The following is a 21719-nucleotide window of genomic DNA, read 5'->3' as shown; positions in this document are numbered from 1 at the left end:
CTTTTTTGTAATTATTTGTTCAAACAAGTGCTTCTCACAATCTACATTATCGCACTGTGTTGTGCACACTACAACGTTTCTTGCTCCCGTGTTCCTTTAGCGTTCACACGCACTGAGTATGTAATTCACTTATACGGCCAGTTAAAATATGCAAATGCTGTGTGGAGGCCACCACCACAAGGGATTAAAAAAGAAATGACAATGAATACAGTGGATTTGAGCACGTTATATAGGCTCTAAGTATCGCCGCACAGATTCGGTTTACAGGGATGCTGCAGCAGTGTGAACTGGAACCGCTAGATTTGAGAAGAATGAAGCACCGTCTGAAGGTTCTTTTCCAGATTATGCAAGGGGCGTTAAAATACAGAACAACATATTAAAGCTCCTGTTAAGTATGGTTCACGAAAAACCACAACAGTGATCTTCACCCTGTATATACGCATATTAATGTGCACCGCTATTCCTTTTATCCGGGCATCATTTAAATATAGATTAAACTACCAAATGATGATGTGGAGACTACGGACGTGCGGAAATTTCAGCTAGGTGTCGATGTTTTTTATAAATGACCTGCAAAACTCTGCGTCTGTTTAAGTATGGTACTTTGTTTTGTTGTGAAATGTGCTTATATTCTGTCCCTCTCTGTAACGACCTGCGATTGAGGGTTAACAGTACGGCCAAATAAACAAACAAATAAATAAATAAAACGTAGCACGATGCCGTGCATGACTTACGAAGTCAGGCTCAAACCAACGGTCGCACAGGACAACCGCAAGCCTTCTTAGTCCGCGCTAGCCACAAACCTCAGAACGACAGCCATCCACCTCAGACAAAATTCCGCTGCATACTTACTCATTTCAAGCACTGTGCGGCAGGAAGTGACGTAGCAAAGCGCATGTGCTCTTGGATCGCAAATGCATGCAGACTGTCGGCAGCTGCCATGTCCGTTATTCGGCCTTCGAGCTGGCGGACGTCCGCCTATGATTAGGCGGCAAATCTTGTGGCGTGGACAGGCAGCAGTTTAGCGTGCATATCGGAGTTGACTGCGGTTCCGTACGGCCGGCTCTGTTTTATCCATTTCTGATTGCTAAATTACGTTCGCGAAAAACATTGCTTTATTCATTGCTGTCTACGCGGAGCACGCCAATTCTACATATGCTGCACAGTATGAACTCTCCTCACTTCAAAATTAGAGCAAAGTATGCGAAGTCTCCAAGCGAATAGTTGAGCATGGAGAGATTCGAGGATTAAGTTTTCATTATTCCTTCTGCGATCATGCGTACTGATCATTATCGGCCATGCTGCTCATATCTTTAACAACTCTTGAAATTGGGCTATATGGTGCATTGCTTGACTAAAGATAAAGCGCACAGGAAACACACACAAGAGAAGAACAGGACACGCGCTAACTTTCATCTGCTGCTCATATCGGCTCCCGGAGATATGGCGAGGTTCAGAACTTCATTTCATCGTGTCCACTTCGACGTATGTTGTTCCCCTCTGCACATTGAAAGCCGCTTGTGCTTTGTCAACTGCGTCCTGTTACTGCGTGTAGCCTAACAGAGCGTGGTTGTAATCCAGTTGGTGGAACATCGGTCTTGCTCTTTAGGATGTGTGCAGCCATTGTATCCTAGCATTCTGATCAGAGGCTGCTGACTTGATTTAGCACGACGACTGATTAAACTGCGTTGTCCCACATTACTTCAGATCCGGGAAGCCAAGGCCCTATACTGTACGCGAAAGGCGCTGCCCGTGCACGACAGCTGACCACGCACACGTTCTTGGTGAGCCAATCGTGGTGGATCTGTGTCGCAGATAATACTTATGATGATGGGCGGCAGAATTTGGGACCGCTGAAAGCACAAAAAACAAGCTCTAGTATACCGCTAAACTCAGTGCTGGTAAGGGGAGACATTACTTTCGATATCCCAGTAGAGAAATTGTAATAACTTTGGCTTTGAAACTGGCTAGCAATCTTCTAAATATAGGCAGCTTGCACTAGAGCTTTAACATAGATAAAATACGTTTGGGATTGCTTATGTTTTTTTTTTTTTTAAATTTAACCTATCCACATTCTTGTTGAAGTCTGAAATGTCTTTTGGGAGTAAAAGTGTTTATATTTCACAGTCATTACTAGCATTATACGCTTTAAGAATATATATTTATAATATTTATCTCTCTTGGCCCTCTAAAGCTGCAGCCAACGTACTCTTTTATTTATTTGTAAAAGAAATTAGGTTATAGCATTGATTCTTGTCCAGATTTGGTAAAAGGCATTGTGCTAGCCTACTCTTTAGAGCTGTTGAACAAAAGAGAACAACCGCCTCCGAAAATGTCATTATGAGAAAAATGAAGATTAAAGGGCAACTGCTTCACTTTTCCACAGTCCTGCGATTTTCGTGGATTCAAATCGTTATAAGCTGTAGGTAATGCATGCAATGTGTTTTGCGCTACAATTAAATCTGATAATGTAAGCAATGGTTAAAACTCAAGTTTCTCCTCAAAGCAGCAGAAACTGCGGTGAGACTCAGTAATGGTGCCACGGATGGTAGAATGTATAATTGTTGTTGCCTGCTCACACATCTTGCGATGCGCATTCGGATGCCTCCAAACAACGCTCCTGTAGCTTAATTTCCTTTCGGTAGGGTTGTTCTTTCGGTAGGAGTCATGGGCCTCCGTCCTGGGCGTAACCCTTCATATAGCACAGACCACCTATACTTCACCGACCCTTCATAAGCGTTTCTTGAGATTGATTGATTTATAGGAAGGGAAAGACGCGGTAGCTGTCTCACTTGTTTTCTGTGGACATCTCAATCGCGCCGTAAGGGAAGGGAGGAAAGTGGGAGTGAAAGCAGAAAAAGAGAAAGAGGAGCCGTAGTGGAGGGCTACGGAGTAATTTCGACCACCTGGGGATCTTTAACGTGCACTGACATCGCACAACACACGGACGCCTCTACGTTTCGCCTCCATCGAAACGCAGCCGTTGGCGGTTGGGGTCGACCCCGGGTACTCCGGCACAGTAGTCGGGCGTCTTACCACTGCACCACCGCGGCTAGAAAACAATAATTTTTTGTAAATCGTTTTGGCAACACTATAGTGAACTAGAATACTGGCAACACCTAGCGTGTGTGCCGGCCCTGTGCGAGTGCTTCCCGAAAGCGGGGAATTCATCTCGTTAAATCTCGTCTGATGTCAGGGTGAACTCGTTTCGGCTCCCGGATGACGCGAAATTGATGCCCGGATTTTGGCCTTCGGGTTTCTCTCAGCGTCACCTTAAGGTGCCCGAAAACGATTTCTAAAAGCATTTCATGTTCAAAACAGCAGTGCTCTGGTCATGTAGTTTATTTTTATTTTTTTTTTTCTAATTAAAAGGTGTGCGGCAATACAGTCGACCCAAATCTCCAACCCATTTAATATGAGTGTGAGTGAGTGAGTGAAAAACTTTATTAGGCTCTAGATTGGCTTGTCTTCTGCGGTTTTCAGATGGCTTCGTCCATCTTCTAAGACAAAGGTCGGTTGCCCTTAGTCCAGGGCTCCGCTGGATGCTGCTATGAGAATAGAATGGTTTGAACATTAAGGCACCGGATTTACGGGTTGTCCTAAGCAATAATTGGTCGCAAAAGCTTCAAACACAATTATTCGTGAGACCGCGAAACCATATATGTCACCAGTATCAAATAAAACGCAAGCAAGAGAAGCGAAACGGTAACCAGAAATACTATTATCAGGAAAGAAAATTCAGGTGGAATCAATTAATGTTTTTTTTTTTTTTTTTTGAAATTTGATTAGCGCTTTCGAATTTGAAAGACGCTGGCCAACATATTCAGTGTCCAACAAAAATGGTTCTTTTTTCTGATCACCGTTCCTTCACGCTGAAGGAATGGCCCTATGCATTGATCTGCGGCATTATGACGATGCCATAAGGCTGGGTGCCTTTCCTAACACCGGGTCCAACGGCTAGTCACAGCCTCGCTCGTGTATGGCCACGACCGGACGGGCCTTCACTGATAGCGTCGCGTATGAACTGCACGACGTCGCCGGCACATCCCCAAGCGATGGTGATGCCTGAGCCTCCATGGCCGTAGTTGTGGATCACTGGAACCTGCAGCGGTGGAACGCATGATTAAAACGGCTGAAAAAGAAAAAACGAAATAGATATAACCTGTCTGCATGACCTTGAAATACTGCGAAAGAAATCTGCGAACCGGAGGCGCTTCAGTTACCTGGCGAGTCTGTTGAGAGGCGCGGCGCTCTGGAAATATACGAACGTCTGGGAACGCATAGGCGCGATTCGACAGCTTCGAACCGTTCATCGCTACTGGCGTTTAGGAGACGAACATCAACGGAACCCTTTATCATGCTTTGGCTGTAGGATATTTAACCGCATATATGACCTGATGGTTATGCCATTAGGCAACAAAGTCCCGTGCCAGCGAAGGCATCTATTGCTTTTGTGCCTTCTGCTCATCAGTTGGCACTTCACCGATTAATCCCTTCATCGGCATCTTCGTTAGTCACAATACCGATGCTTCTGCACACATATGAACCTATATGCTACGATGAAAGTCCCGAATAGCTAATAAAGCACAAACAAAATATATTCGTCCCAGCTCTCCTTTGACGCTTAGTATCGAGAGAAATGGGATCGTTTTCTCGAGTGGCCACTATGTGTTGATCTGATTTAAAGGCGTGTCGATCGCTGAGTGGAAAGCACTGATATTTACTCTCGTTACGACGTAGCATGAGTCTCGAGACTTGTTCCAGTGGCTATGAGGTACAGACACGTAGTAAGAAAAAATATAGAGATGTCTCTTAAGAGGAGAATGGCGAAAGCATATCCTTCGTCTCTTGTCAGTTATCTGTTATAAGCGTTCGTTGCAGTGCTGCATATAAATATAATTGGTTTACAGGAAAGGAAAGGCGCAGTATTTGCCATACTTTGTCCGGCAAGTGTTTGGACGGTATACCATAGCTCCTGTCACGTGGCGTTCCTTGCTGGGTATTCAAGTGTGGGATTGCAGATGGCAGGACCGCTAGGTAAAAACGAATCTCGTGGAATCTCGCGGTATATGACAGTATCTCGTGCACAACTCTCGACCCCGGGATTTCGTTCCGTGACCCTAGAAAGGCTTTCGCTTAATAAGAAAAAAGGGCAGAAATAGATCCTCGTTTTTCTACCTCGAACATTCGTACACATCCCCTCGCCTTTCTGAGTTGGTTGGTTGGTTCACAGGAAGGGAAAGGCGCAGTATCTGTCACACTTGCTCTGTGGACACCTCAACGGCGCCGTAAGGGAAGGGAGGAAGGTGGGAGTGAAAGTGGAAAGAGAGAAAGGGGAGCCGTAGTGGAGGGCTACGGATTAATTTCGACCACCTGGGGATCTTTAACGTGCGCTGACATCGCACAGCACACGGACGCCACTTCGTTTCGCCTCCATCGAAACGCAGCCGCCGAGGTCGGGTTCGAACCCGGGAACTCCGGCACAGTAGTCGGGCGTCTTACCACTGCGCCACCCCGGCGGGGCTCGCCTTTCTGAGTGGAATTGGGTTTCTGCGCATAAAGCAGGCGGGAGTCACCATAACATATGCAGAATTCCATAGCTTATTTCGCCATATTCATTCATATATATTTGCACTTGCTTAAGTTATACACTAGTCTTCAGCGCATGGTGGTCACATTACTTGCAATGTATTTATGGTCTAAAATCATCGACACAAAGTTCATTTTTCTTACGTATAAGAAATGTTATCAAAATCTTGGCTCCTTATTCGCATTTTTCTGCCAAGGATACTGCAACGCTCTTTGCTAATCCCTTCTCGAAGCTGATTTCTTAAAACTTAGTTACACAGCGGGAGCACTGCATTTGAACCGCTTAAGGTATACCCGCTTTCCTGTGCAAGCACTACTAAACACAGGGTAATAAAGATGAGATATAAGTGTTTTAAATGCATCCTTGCACAGCATCATCTCTTAGTACATTGCATCAAGTTATTAAATAACTCAAGTCCTTTGTGTTTTCATGCATGCTGCATGCTGTTGTAGGCAATATGCAAATAAGTAAATACTTCCTAGTTTCACCTTTGTTACCTACAGCCTCCGCACTTCGATTCGTATGATTCAACAGTCGCGCCAATCGCAGAAACGCTTTCCGCCACCCACAGTCCCCAGAGTTTTAACAATTTAAGGGCCGTACTTGTACGGCGATATCCAAGTGCAGCAGGTTAGACCCAAACAACAAGGTGTCTTGCAGGCAGTCACTTTTCGCGATCAGTGATTGTAGCAATGGGGAAATGCGGTCCAGGCTAGGCACTCGACACGCATTGATTCGGCGTTACTGCACATGTTTTAAAGTCTCGAAAGCCGTTCTGTGCGTTTTCAGATACGCTAAGCCAGCACTGAGCGTCGTGAATTTTCTGAGGCCGAATCTCTGAACAGTTATATCTCATTCTAATTAGTTTGTCTTTCACTATCACTGGGTGCTGCCGCCTGCGCCATTAGGTTTGGTAACCAACGAGCTATATCAGTCGCTGGCTCCGGTAACAAAGGCGGGGACGGCAATTCAGTGAAGCTACCTTGTGGCGCTTACCGTTCCAGTTTTCAGGGCATGATCCACTCGTTCGAGTCTCAGTGGTTCCCTCCCGGGGCGCAGTCCAACGTAGTGACCGGTGATCTTTGCATTCTGTGTGACAATCAGCGACAGACGTGTGCGTGAGACGAAGTGCAAAGTCACCAAGCACTTATAAGCGAGAAACGTGGAGCCTGAACAGGGAAACTAAAACGATGCTATGGTACGGTATGACATGGTGTTACATAGAGTCTGGAATGGCGGGGTGTGATGATGTGAAGGGGAGACTTTCGGCCACTGAGGAGCAAGACCGTACAAATTGGACACAATCGAGGTCGTTGACAGACATTGATTGACTCCGCAATGGAAAAGTACGACTGGGGTCTGTTCCTAACTCACGCTTCTGAAAGCTCTCTTTACGATTAATTTGTTGAAACTTTCACACGGTTATTAGAGCCTTGTAAAAAAACAAAAAACTATAATCATAAAGCAAAGGAAACACTGGTTGCCCGTGGATTAGCAAATTATATGGGTTATTGCAGAAAGGGAAATGGCTTGGGCCCGTTGTAGGCGTTCGCCTACGAACACTCAATTGAGGGCACTGTATATGCCTGCCTGCAAAAGGGCAAACGCATATTACTTCGATCAAAAAGACGTGAATGTTTCTAGGCAAGGTTTGTGGCATCGAAAGGGAAGCCAGCTAGATTCAGGGATGTTGGTAATCGCTTACGTGGCTGTGCACCTACCAACGTAGCTGATTTCATTCCGGCAACTTTAGGGTGTTATCTCTGGTACTTGCTGATGAGTTCAATGCTTTTTTCCTGCTGCTGGCCTGACTGCGCAGTCAAAATTACGCAGTCTACCATCTCGCAGCATGCAATCGGTGCTTGAATCAGCATTTCTGCCACCTTGCACTCAAGACGATCTACGTTGCATTCTTTCTGGCTTTAGCAAGCGAAAGTCTCCAGAGTGGGACGGTATCTCAGTCGATACACTTATCAGATATTTTGAATGAATAAAGCGCGTTCTTCTCGCGATTATCAATGGCAAAATTTCCACCCAAATAGTACCTGAGGGCTTGAAGAAGGCGATGGCTATTTCTAACTATAAGATTGGAGTAAAAAATAAAGTTAAAAATTATCGTGGTATTTCGATCGTATACCGTGCATTGGCGCTTGTTTTAGAAAAACACATTTCGATGGTGATGATCAGTTTTCTTGAAGCTCATGACGTGTTCTCGGATAATCAGTACAGGTTTATTAAGGGTCGTGGTGCGCAGAACGCGCTTGATTAACTATATGATCTTCTAAGCAGCTGCACTGATGAAAATGAATTCGCTTGTGGATGTGTCCAAGACGTTTGACTCTGTTAATCATGACGTGTTATCAGATAAACTCCAAAATTATCGGTTTAGAGGTCCTTTTCTGTCTCTTCTTGTTAATTATCTAATCGTTCATAGCTCGTTGTATTAGGTAAATATAAAAGTGACCTGTAGCAAATGAAATACTTGGACCTATTTTGCTTAACTTATATGTCAATGATTTGATCTCTGTCTGCAAATTGTGCCGTATTTTTCAATATGCTGATGATACGCTCTTAGTTGCTAGACACAGGGACTACAAGATAGCATTCATTTTTATTCAAAACGACGGCGAGTTAGTTATGGAATGGTTTAGTAAACTCATAAATAATGTTAACAATCATCATCATCATCGTCATTAGCCTGACAATAATCCACTGCAGGGCGAAGGCCTCTTCCATATTCCTGCAATTAATCCGGTCATGTGCTGGTTACATCCACTTGACCCCTGCGAACTTCTTAACCTTATCCGCCCACCTAACTTTCTGCCGCCCCCTACTACGCCTTCTTTCCCTTGAAATCCAGCTTGTTACCCTAAGCGACCATCAGTTATTCTCTCTTCGACTACATCTCCTGCCCATGCCCATTTCGTCTTCTTGATTTCCACTAGAATTTCATTAACTCGAGTTATTTCTCTGAACCACTCTGCGCGCTTCCTATCTCTTAAAGTTACCCCTACCATTTTTCATTCCATAGCCCTCTGCGTTGTCCTTTAAGTAGAACCCTTTCTGTTAGCCTCCACGTTTCAGCCTCATAGGTGGGTACAGGTAAGATGCAACAGTTGTATACTTTCCTCTTGAGCGATACCTGTAAGCTGCTAGTCATAATCTGCGAGTGCTTGCCAAATGCGCTCCATCCCAATCTTATCCTTCTTGTTATTTCCTTTTCATGGTCAGGATCTGCGGTTACTACCTGTCCTAAGTAGACATATTCGCCTACTACTTCCAGTGCCTCGCTACCTAACGTAAACTGCTGTTCCTTCCCGAGGCTGTTGAACATTACCTTAGTCTTCTGCGTACTAATTTTCAAGCCTACTTTTCTAGGTCATCAATCATTCTTTGCAGTTCATCCCCCGAGTTACTTAGCAAGGCAATGGCATCAGCAAATCGCAGATTACTGATCTATTCTCCATCTACCATTATCCCCAGCTGCTCTCATTCCACGTCTCTAAATACTTCTTTTAAGCAAGCTGTGAATAGTACTGGGGAAATCGGGTCTCCTTGCCTAACACCTTTCTTTATAGGAATTTTGTTACTTTCTTTATGCAGAACTATGGTTGCTGTGCAGCCCCTATATATATCTACCAGCACTTTCCCGTACGGCTTGTCTAGACCCTGATTTCGCAATGCCTGCATGATTGCAGAGGTTTCTACTGAGTCAAATACTTTTTCGTAATCAATGAATGCTATGTATAAGGGATGGTTATATTCCGAGCTAGTATCTATCACCTGGTTGATGGTATGAATATGATCGATAGAAGAGTGTACCCCTTTCCGAAAACCTGCTTGATCCTGTGCTTGGTTGCAGTCTAAGGTTGTCCTGATTCTATTAGCAATTGCCTTGTTATTATTATTATTAATAATAATAATAATAATAATAATAATAATAATAATAATTATTATTATTATTATTATTATTATTATTATTATTATTATTATTATTATTATTATTATTATTATTATTATTATTATTATTATTATTATGCTGATGATATAAAAATATTCAAGGTAATACATTCTTTTCAAGATTGCGTGTTGTTGCAATCGGACATATCTGCTTTTTCTGATTGGTGTGCGATGAATCGACTTACCCTCAATTCTTCCAAAACTAGGGTTGTGTCCTTTACTCGTAAAACACATAGCTTTCTCTACCATTATTCTGTCAATTCTGTGCTGTTGGATAGGGTTGATGAAATTAATGACCTTGGTGTACTTTTTGACCGCACCCTCAGCTTCTCCTCTCACACTAAACGCATTGCTCAGCGGGCTATGCGCACACTCGGATTCGTTTGCAGACTTTCGAGAGAGTTCCATACTCCACTTCCGTTCCTAAAACTGTACCTGTCCATATGCCTCCCGGTCTCGGAGTATGCGTCGGTTGTTTGGAATGGCACTTGCAAATCGAACTTGGACAAGGTTGACAGAGTACAAAAAAAAATTTTTACGGATATTTCATTATCGCTTTCCTTTTGTAACTTCCCCCTCTCGCTCCACCAGGAGCGCCCAACTGAATCTTCCTTCCCTTCACTGCCGTCGTATCAGACTTGATATCATATTTCTGTACAAACTCCTTCATGGCCACATTATGTGCCCTCAGCTCTTAGAGTACATCCTACTGCGCGTTCCGCAAAAGAGCATGAGGGAATTCAGACCATTTCAGGTTTCTCCTCTTCATTCCCACTCCCCTCTGGACAGGATGCAGTGGTTATTTAACTCTTTTTGTCCTCACCTTGACATCTTCCAAAACTCGCTCTGTTCATTTACATTGGATGTTCGTAGCGTTGTATTCTAAATAGTACTTTATCACATATAACTCCCACTTTTTAGCCTTAAATTGTATTTACTTCACTTTTTGCTTTTTCTCCTGTTCAATGCTGTCTGTATCTTGAACTACTTTTTATCCGTTTCTTGCTTATATTTCAACTTTAAACTTTATATTCGAATCTTACTGTCCCTTGTTCAATTTTACTTCTTTATTGTATTATTCTGTATTTCTAGCCTGTGTTTTAAGTACCATGCACTTGTTGCGCCTGGAATGGTTGTTTATTTTATGTATATTTCTATATTACTATAATCAATGTCAGTCATCTGGTTTTTTTTTTTTTTTTTTTTTTTTTCCCTCTTCTACCTACCGTTCTTTTTTTTTTCTTTATTTCCTGGTGTGCTAAAAAATTCTCTCACTGTGTATATAAGTGATGATACTCATTGTTTGCTTAATTTCCGTGATACTTTTCGTCTCAGTTTCATTTCATGTATTATTTATTTCTTTTTTTGTGTTCTCTCTGTGTGTGTAAACATGTTTGTGCTTTTTCATTTTTTTTTTTGTGCTGCAGCACAAAGACCACATGGTTGTTCCTGCGCACATTAAAGATTGATTGATTGATTGATTGATTATTATTATTATTATTATTATTATTATTATTATTATTATTATTATTATAGTAGAGGCTGGCAGGGTGGAGCAAAAACAATTGAACTCATGCCTGTACGAAAAGTAGGATATAAGGGTTAATTAGGAATGTACATGCCTATCTCGATGTGCCTTCAAAAATAAAAAAATCCGGCACATTTTCAATGCACATCATGAGGCTTCCCAGGAACATTGATATGCGGGTCAGAAACTGCTGCATACGAGTGCAAGGAGGAGGCAGTGGCTGATGGAGCTTCGGCACGAACTACAGTTATAGAAGACGCTTTATGGGCATTTCCAGGTTTTCGTTAAAAAATATTTCATTATACGCATATACAAGAAAAAGATTGCTAGAGCAGAGAAATAGATTAGTAATAACAGTATTATATGTCAGCGACGCTATCGGCAAGGATGCTCCCGATGGTTAAAGATGTGTCATAAATCCGGGGACTCGCGTTCTGCGCAAGATGGCACTGCCTATGCTATAGACGACGATGGAAAGCTGACGGTATCGTCAGTGGTTTGAACGAAAACTCACCAGCATATGCCTCTGGCAGCTGGTACTTGGCGGGTGGCATGGCCAGGCGCTGCTTGATCAGCAGTTATGTGACGTCACGAGAGCATGTGACATTGCGAAATTGGCAGGACCTGCCAACTCGGGTAGGTCATTTCAAATGAGAACCCATCGGCGCAATTTGATCCCGTGCCATGCACGCTACCACGTTTGTAATGCTTTATTAAAGCAGGGCCGCGTATCAGTCATATTCTTGCACATAATTTGGTGGCTTACGACTGTACACTGCTTAATGTATTTGAGACAGTAGAGACAGAAAATAAGGAATTTGTTGTTAGCTCCATAAAAGGGCGGTGGTACATGCAAAAACTTTTATTCTGAGTCTGGAGCTATATCTCGCATCTTTTCTTGAAGAGGCAAGAGTGCACAGTCTGAGCCGGAGGTTAGAAATCTCCTCGGTACTCCATAGTACCATCGAGCTGCAGGCTTGTCTAGTAGCGTTCACGTACCTTGAGGCTTGGCGCAAGCTCCAAGCATCCATTCCAGATTTTATTGGCAATATTTCGGTCCGGAATGAGACACGTGTTGCCGACGTCTTTGGTTCCACCCAACATGACATCGTCGATGCTGCGTTATAAGCAATCGATCTCATTTCACAATTAAAACATCGGAAGTGATCGTGCAGTGTGGCCTTTCTTTCAATTGGTTCGCAGAAAGGGAATGTCACACTTGTTTTCTGTGGACACAACCACGCCGTAATGGAAGGGAGGAAGGAGGGAGGGAGTTAAATTGGAAAGAGAGGAAGAGGAGCCATAGTGGGGGGGCTTTGGAGTAATTTCGACTACCTGGGAGTCATTGAAGTGCCCTGAAATCGCACAGCACACGGATGCCTCTTCGTTCCGCCTCCATCGAAACGCAGCCGCCGGTGGTGTAGTTCTATCCAACCCAGGTATAGTGCACTATATCCCAGGTACTCCAGCACAGTAGTCATCATAAACACTGCGCCACCGCGGCGAGGCTGGCCATTATTCGCTGATGCGACTTTTTAGTGAATATACACGTCGTGTGATTAAAAAAAAAAAAAATAAGGCTCAAGAATCCAGTGGTAAACATTTAAGGAAAAAGACTTACATGGCTCACGTGTAGCGCGTGTATAGAAAGTGCGACCAGCAAGTGGCAACAAATATATAACCTGATTTCTGATCAAAAATTTCGAGAGCACTGTGGAATCTACACTGCAGAAATGCGAGAGCCTAAGCGTTGCTGGTGCACACGGTGCATCACGTTTGCCCTCATTATCATTAACAACTAAATGCACCGTCATTATCATTGCCAATGTCATAACTGTCGTTATCACTAATTCAGCTCCATTGTCATCGCTGCGATCGTCTTCAAGGTAGATAAATGAGAATTATGACGAGCGTTTCACGATCCCGGGCATTGAGGATGATCATAGCGATTACAATGGAGCTGCTTGGCGTGCATTTAAAGGTGTGTAATAAATACTATGCTGAAAACTAATTATACTCACGGTATACAATTGTGATGTGCGTTATGGTTGATAACGGTTGTGATGTGCGTTATGGTTGGATTACAGCTATTACTAATAGGACAGGGCGCCGGACGCCGTGAGTATGAGGCATTAAATGCTTTCGCTTTAAACCTTTCGTTTTGCAGGTGGTTACATGCCATTTTGCTTCCCTTTAGCCTCCATCTACTAGTGAAGTTGGATGATAGTTCACGACAGGGATTAGAACCGACGAGATATGTGCCTCATACGTTTTTAAAATTTTAGGTGCAGGTGTCCACGACGAAGTGAACAGATACAGCGCTTTTCCTTTTCCTGAAAACCAAAGCCGGTGGCTGCGTTTCAAACGAGGAGTAAAGGAGAAGCGTCCGTGTGGTGCTCAGTGCACATTAAATATCCCCGGGTGGTCGCAATTATTCCGCAGCCCTCCACTACTGGCAAACCCTTTTCTCTTTCCGCTATCATTGCCACGTTCCTGCCTTCCCTCAGGATGTGATTCAGGTGTCCACAGTTAGTGTAACAGGTGCAGCGCCTTTCTTTTCCTATAATCCAATTTAAATTCAAGACATTTAACATTTTGCCGAACTATATAAGATAGTCTTTAGATGCTGAACCACCAATCACTGATTTCGCGTTTCTTAACCGGTATAAGCAAAGTTAAATCTCTGCTCTTTTTTGTTATTAGGCGCCATATATAATAATTATTTTGTGTTAGCTACGTACATACGTGAAAATGTGAGAATTCTAAATGCAGATATTTAATGAGGTATGCAGACTTCTGTTCTGTAAATTACATCAGAAATATCTATTCAGCTATCAACAAACTTCACCTCGAGGTCGATAACTGCACTCAGTGAAAAACATACACCGATATGAACGTTACAAAAACATCGGCTGCTCACTTTGGAATGACGTGAAAGTCTTCACCAGCGACGATGACGTGTTTGATCCATGGCGCGCGGACCTAGTGGAGGAAATTAAGGATAGGAGAATGTCGCCAGCATCACATGAGAGAAACAGTGCCTCGGAGAACTAAATGTTTGTCCCAAGTTTTACTATGTAATTTGGCTCCATATCACGAGTGCCAGCACTATTAGGTTGTACAACCACTATCTGGCTCCACCAAAGCCCTCAGGCGCGCGATATGAGCTGGTATAGCACTCATCTTGTCAGCACAGAGAGGCGGTTATGAAAATCATGCTGGATCATTGCAGTGGAGACAAGAATACTTACATAAAACCAAACGCCTCGGGAATCCTGGTTAATCACGATATTAATTATTTTCTCGCCTTTTAAGCACCCCGGACTTAACGAAACAGGCTTATTCTAGCGGCCACTATTTTACGAACCAGAACAGCTTATCTAACATCACTGCTAGATGTAAGGAGCCAGGTGTTACATAATGGCTCACACCACTCGAGGTTGGGTAGGGTGCATGGGAATGTCGTTTTCGCTAAAAATTACAGACGGTTTAACTCAGTTAATCACAGAGTAGCGTGCAGCAGCAGGAAGTTTTGACAGGAGTGTGTTTGATGTGTTTCTAATATTAAATGTTATTTTGCCTTGTTAATCAGACGCCATGCTTCCAGACCGCACATTGCATGTGCTTCACAGAGAATATCTTGTAACATAGTTTGACAAATACAATTTCGTGGCCAGGGAAGCAGTTTGACGCTGTCTTAACGTCCTCAACAAGAACATCATTTTGAAATACAAGATCTCTACAACTATTATAATGCCCTTATTATCGGTTCCCTGCTGATTTTTTTTAAGGAGAAAGCCTTTAATGCCTCATCGTTGTCGACAGAAGGTAGTCAGCAGAGGTGTGACACTTTCGAGAGCGAAAGTTAAAAATAAATGTGTAAACCTTGTCTCCACCGGTAATCGAACCTCTGTCCCTTGGATCCCCGGCCAGCTTGTAGTCCTTGTACTCTTGCGCGTGGCGACTGAATGCTGCACAGTCGAGCTAGCGGAGCCAAGGCAAGACAAGGAAGCATCTCATGGAGGGCTTTTATGAGCATTTCGATGGCGTCGGCTGCGTCGGGCGAGTTCTGCCTCTGGCGAGCCCATTTATGCTGAAACGCCAGTGGATGCCGAAGTAGAAAAACTCCTTAGCTGTATTGCTGCGAGTGTGCGACGCGGTAGATGCCAATGAAGTTGGAAGAAACATCACGTGATTCTATGCGCAGCGCAGTCGTTCAGCCACCGGCCTTGGCCGGTCACGTAAACTAATTCGAACTTTGACACTTGTGGATGTAGTTCTCTGAGTTCTTGCTTTCTATATACAGGTCTGAGGGAAGCTAAAGGTGGGCATCTAATATAAAGTTGATTGGCAAAAGCAAGAAAACCAATATGTATACAAGTGAACAAAACTGCAGATAAAAACTACAATGGGTCAATTAATAATGAGCATTGCCTGATTATGATGGCAGGAGAGGAGGGGAAGGGTTCCCTGACACATATTCATGGCTGCTGTGGTTCCTTTAGGTAAAAAGTATGAGAACTACTGGCGTAGAGGCAGTGTGCCCGGCTCGCGACCGGAGGATCAAAAGTTCGGTTCTGTCACTTGACCCAGACTTGCTTCTTTTTGTGCAGACATCGCTTACTGATGTTTGGCCCACGTTAAGGGCTTGTAATGACATCATAATCGCGCAGAAGCTTTATGTTGCTATTTTTGTCATTGTTGCTTCAGATTAAAGATCTAATTCCACTAAGGTTATTGATACACACTATTGTCCCTGGCACGCGCCTGTGCACTATATTATAAAGGGCATGCACAGTAGTCTTGGCGGTATCACGGCGCATGCACACCAGCTCAAAGTCCATACGGACTGAACTTCCGTTAAGCTCATGGAGGTGCAAGGCGGCCATATTCCACACACCCAGTCCTCTTACCAACCCTACAGACAGCCAAATTCATAGAGTGTCGAAGAATCAGGAATAACAGAGACGTAACTCTAATGCTATATCATTACTATAAGAATGCTTTCATACAGCTACCGCAGATTTATAGCCGTTAACTAAATAACTTGCGTAAGTAGAAAACTTAAGCCTTACCCTTATTGTCTGACCCCGGATGGCGTGGACCTTGGGATCAGGAACCAGCGCTCCGGCTCCGAAACCCGTGCAGTTGACAATGATGTCATAGTCGACTGCAAGCTGCGAAATGGTGATTGGCGTGAATTGCTATAGTTTAGCGCTAACATCGCCAGCGAAACTATTAAATCATTAAATCTGTTTCCTTTCGCAAAGCAAAAATTCCACATGGATAGAAAGCATTTGCTTTTTAATTCGTTTTCAACTCTTTGAATACTTGACGCGAAGGTTTACTATGAAATCCTCAAAAGTTTGCCTTTTATCCTTATAAAGATATGGAAGAAAACTTTCTGGGCCCGAAACCACGAAGAAAAAAAATACACATCGTGGAAGGTTGCATGTTGCTCTCTGTAGCTCTGTTGGTTGTACAAAAATCTACGGTAGTTCAGCCTTAGTACCTCAGGGGCGCACTGAACAAGTGGCGCAAATGTTCAAAAAGCTATAAAGTATCCGAAACCGAAACCACACGTTTGAAACTTATGTATAGCACTACTTATTTTTCTTCCCCCATTCATAATGCGTTTGACGTAAATGGCAGCGCTCGAATAGGACCCGTCAGCCAACGGGAACGCGTCGTTCAATTTACTCGACACACTCGTGCGATGTCGTTATCACCCATATTAGTCATGATCAAGCACTGTCATTAAGTACATTTGACGAATCTGAACTCCGCTTTGGATAGCGGGATTCAGATTGAGCGTAACAGGCGAGCGCTAATCAAGCAAGCGCCCAAAAGAGGTTCGGACTCTGACGGGGCGTATGAATTTCCGTCTAGCCTAGATGGTCTCGGGGAGAACAGAAACTCTGTTCCTAATACACAAACTGTCCCAGATGGTCTAGAGGTGAACGAAAACGATGTTTCAAATGCACAAACAGTCCCAAGTGACCCGATGCAGACACCGCCGAATACCTCTTCGCCTGCGGTTGGGGATGAATATGTCACACGCTTTGTTTGAAAAGTAAAAAAGCCAGAACGATACGGTATTTCTGAATGCCATTCAGGCCATTTGCTTTGAAGTTGTTGTATTTGTTGTGCATTTTAAAGTGCGTCTTTGTTTTGTAAATTGCTCCTTTTCCAAAAGGGAAGGGGATGATGTGGCATTATCGCTACTTGTGTGATAGTAGCTATCTTAACAAGTGCACGTGTACGTTTGCAATGCCGGGTGCATGCGTGAGATACTCGGCGTCTGTATATATACTTGTCATGTTGCAATAAAGAGGGGGCTTGTTCCCTGAGGCCTGGTCGAGGGGCGGCCACGCAGAAACCCTCTGTGAAGTGCCGTCCATCGAACACCACAGTATGTTGACAAATGTGCGCGACGTCAGACTCGCAAGTGTGCGATACCTCCCGTGCTATCAAAACACGTCTAGAAGGACTCAATATTACGTATTCCCTACATTTCGTCATTAATTTTGCACTTTCATAATCATGATCATAACCAGTCAAATTTCTCCCACACAAGGATGAAGACCTCTCGTACCTTCCCAGTTAAAGCGGCCCTCTGCCACCAGTGGTCACCTTATTCATGCAAAATGTGTAACCCCATCCAGCCACCAGGCTCGCTGACGCCTCCACTGCCCCCTTTTAGGCTTCCCTTGGAATCCTCTTCATTACCCTCATGACGACCATTTATGTTTCCTTCTGATTATTACATATTCAGTCCTTATGGTTATTTATTCTCATTTACGAACAGTCCTCACCTTCTCTTAGCCTCTTTTCCTCCTTGCATATTTATTACATTTGAAGCAATTGGGCCTCTTCGCCTGTGCAACTACAAGGCTGCAAATAGCCAAGGTATCTTAGAGCGCACACACCAGGCTTGGAGCTATATGGAGTGTGGCTCATCATACTCACTACTCCGCAAACTCGACACATACGTAAGTAGAAAAAAAAAATCTAACGTTTCTTTCTGATACTCACATCCTCGAGACTGGTAACTTTGGCCTGCTTCAGTTGTCCGCCATGCCTCTGGAGGCTGGAAAAGTTTAGCAAAGTTTTACGAAGCACTAACCAGATGCGGCTCTCATTCTGTATTACTTCCTTCATCGTGCCTATTAGCTTTGTGCTGCTCTTCTCGCGAGTGTTGCTTCAGATCAAGGATTTAATTTCAATATTGCTATGGATAAGTACTATAGATAATGCTTGCCATCTACGAGATCTTAATGTAAGTTCAATTCGTGCGATCTCGTAACTGGCATGCATTATCTATAGTCTGTATCCATAGAAATGTTGGAGTTCAGTTCTAAAAGGCGGCTATATTTCTATGCACACCCTACCCACTCCATTATGCATTTCAAATTCGCGGCGCGTACTAACATGGCAACATTCTCCCTTTCCGATGTTATGATGCTACTAGAATCATGTTGACTGTTTTGATGAATAAGAACCCCTTTCCTGTGCTATTATAAATCAGAGAGGTCAGTACGCATGAATGCTCTTGAACTGATTTCAACACTGACTAGTGCCTGACTAGAAGATAGCTTCACTACTCCTGGGAGTTAGCAACAAGTCTCGCCTAGTATATAGCGAACTGGTGCATGACCACATAACTTACTGACCATTTGACCATGACATTTGACCTTGACAAGCAAGAGAGCCCTCTAGTTAAGGAACGAAAAGACCGAAAAATGAACGTGCCATCACTTCACCAAAAGGACGCATAATGGAAAAAAAAAAAACCGGGATGTTATGCGAAGACTCCTCTACGCTGTAAGAAATGTGGCTTTTATTTGTGTTTAATCATGAGGCAGAAACTATTCTGCTTTGTTTTTGTACCACAAGCATAACTTTCCTCAAAATTGATACATCTTTGCTTTCTTCTCATTTAAATATTTCATTAATAAAACACCAACAAGTAGATTTGTTTGCGTCAATTCGTCAAAATAAAAATGCAGTTCTGTTGGGCTTTGTCGTATTTTTATAGTTCATGTCAGAAGAACTTCAATAGAAATAATTGAACGAAAAGATCAGCGCTTCCCAGGGGGTTAGGTTAGTGACCAGAAGTGATTATAAATACGTTAGAGAGTTGGTGCTGCTGTTTTTAGTAGCGAACACTGATGGTATCACAAGTAAACGGCTGTGCGCAGCTTTGGTTTCCCCTTTGTCCTGTAATTCTATCAGTAAGGAACAACCCTAGCGTCTTTAGAAAGCGCCGTGCGCATATCATCCTGCCTTTGAGCGACAATGAACTCACCGCTCCATGAGGTAGGGCAGGAACTTCTTACACTCGATCGTCAGAGAAATCACGTACGCACCATGCCTGCAGGAGAGACACAGAGGAAACACGGTTCATAAAACGAGTCCGGTCCGGTGATAAGATCACGAGATGGCACCAAATTCTAACACGAGCTTTATATCTTCAAAGACATGGGTATAGTGCAGCGGCCCGGTTTGCTCACGAAACAAATCATTTTTATTTAAGATTTCAGAGAGGAACTGCATGGACGTTTGTGATGTCAGCTTGCGGGCAGGGCGGCCAAGGCTATCCTGGACATGAAAGAGCTTAGATAAGGAAACTTCGCCACACAAGTGTGAATTGTGGAAAAGATATAGAAAAAAAAAATGGGAAAGAAAAAGAGAATAACAATGCAATATGAGCAAAATTTTGGGGTACAATCATTTTCCTCAGCTAAGGGCACGATGCTAGAGCCTTCTAGGGCCTTAAAGGCGGTTGAGCATTGCAACACGGAAACCGACAATTCTTTGTCTTACACAATTATAATCATCACCCTAAACATCACACGACAGACATGTCACCGCGACAGTGTACCGCCTATGCGCGAGTTACTGAGTGGGCGCTTTGAACAGCGCAGATCAGATGTCACGTCTCTACATGGCCGTCTCCTGCTGCTGTCGCCTCCCCCCGCAAACTAACTCATATCCGGAACCTCTCCCATTCTATATATGCTGACGACGTTACACTGCGGACAACTACGGGGAATGTAAGAAACATTGAGGACACTCTTCAACCAGGAGCGGATGTGGTGGCAACGCATGCGGCGTCCATCGGCCTAGCGTGCTCCCCAGCCAATTCCTAACTCCTGTTGTTCCACACCACGCCTTACCAAGATAAAACACCCCTCCTACACATCATCATCTATAGATTCCCAGTGCCCGAGATTAGCAAAATTCGAGTTCTGGAAATATTCCTGCAAACCAATAGACTCAGCACGGAAACTGTCCTGAAACTTTCACTACCCATCAAGCTATTAGACTCATCAAACAAATAGCCAACAAGCACAGAGGCATGCAAGAGCCCAACCACCGGCGCCTTATACAGGTATTCGTCATGAGACGAATGGTCTACTCGTCACATCTCTATCTCACAAATTCAGAAACGGAGAAAGTGGACGCGCTCTTCCGTCAAGCGTACAAAACAGCACTTCACCTCCCGAAAAACGGAAGTCCACAACACAATCCAAGAACTAGTGAAACTCATCGTACGGCTCAGATCAACAGACTTTCCTCCACAGAGACGGGCAGGTCCATCCTCACCCCACTCAAACTCCAACCAATCGGTCTTCGATCTGATAATGGCCACCTAGTCCCACAACACATCTGCGACATCACCATAAAATCACTACCTAAGAATATGCATCCTGCTCACCACAAGGCACAGTAAGAGGCTCGAGCCAAGGCGTTGAGCAAAGCCTACGCAAATGACAACGAAGTGACCTGTGTATACTGGGCTGAATACAGTCTCCCCGTAGTTTAAAGCACACAGTTTCGGCCTCTGCCAAAGCAAAACATCGAGAGAGTCCGAAGAAGCAGCCAAAGTGCTGGCCATCTCCTTTTCCAATGCCACACTAAACTTTAGCGATTCTGGACCGGCCATCCAGATTTCGTAAAAGGGCCAATGCAGCTCAATCGCCTATACAATCCTAACCTCGCGCTCCACAGCCCTCCGAGTGACACAAATCCTCCGGGTGCAGGCCATGCAGGCAAACCTGGTTACGAGGGAACTCGCTCAACTGCTTGAACGCACGTCAACCGAGCGGGGCATAGGGTGGGAGAGCACGCGGGAAAGATTATTCACTTATCATGAATAACTCTTCACTACTCAGAAGAACGATGTTTCTATACCCCCTCACTTCGCTCTCAAAACGCCATCAAAAATTCAGACGACAGCTAGAAGCAGAAATTTTCCCCTTCCCGGCTTGATTGGCCTTGGCTCAACCGGGCCGGTAAGACCCCACATCCTCTCTATGCAGCGCACCTAGAGCCAATTTCGATCACATAATGTTTATATGCAGATTTTCATCCACTGCCCACTGAAGCCTCACGTACCAAGAGGGTTGGGAGATCGCGGTCTCAAGCTCCTACTCGACCTCGCAGTAGAGGTTAGTCGACTGGTCTGAAGCGGTTGCTGTAAGGCATAGTCTGACGGACGTCGTCCGGGATCAGCAACCGTCTTAATTCTTTAATATATCCTGGTTCCCTCAATAAATGTTTTGTTTGTTCTGCCGTGGTGGCGCAGTGGTCAAAATATACTATGCAGGAGTACCCGGGTTCGAACCCGGGCGCCGG

General features: G+C 44.0%; 1 protein-coding gene across 2 annotated transcripts in view; it reads right to left on the bottom strand.

The window, feature by feature from the left end:
• Window positions 1-3332: 3332 nt before the first annotated feature.
• LOC146178380 (D-amino-acid oxidase-like) overlaps window positions 3333-21719 on the bottom strand; it is a 29025-nt gene continuing 10638 nt past the window's right edge. For both annotated transcript variants that reach the window (XM_084578215.1, XM_084578216.1), the window contains exons 5-11: window positions 19387-19452; window positions 18114-18168; window positions 16154-16255; window positions 13999-14060; window positions 12078-12195; window positions 6587-6679; window positions 3333-4102 (exon numbers count right to left, since the gene is read on the bottom strand). In XM_084578215.1, coding sequence (XP_084434341.1) covers window positions 3962-4102; window positions 6587-6679; window positions 12078-12195; window positions 13999-14060; window positions 16154-16255; window positions 18114-18168; window positions 19387-19452 — 637 coding nt within the window. In that variant the 3' untranslated portion in view covers window positions 3333-3961. The remainder of the gene's footprint in view (window positions 4103-6586; window positions 6680-12077; window positions 12196-13998; window positions 14061-16153; window positions 16256-18113; window positions 18169-19386; window positions 19453-21719) is intronic.

Source organism: Amblyomma maculatum, chromosome 9, assembly GCF_055883805.1.
Source record: "Amblyomma maculatum isolate TAMU_Amacu chromosome 9, ASM5588380v1, whole genome shotgun sequence".
In the NCBI taxonomy this organism is placed as follows: Eukaryota; Metazoa; Arthropoda; class Arachnida; order Ixodida; family Ixodidae; genus Amblyomma; species Amblyomma maculatum.
Note: the sequence above shows the minus strand (reverse complement) of the source record. Positions and strands in the feature narration are given on the sequence as shown.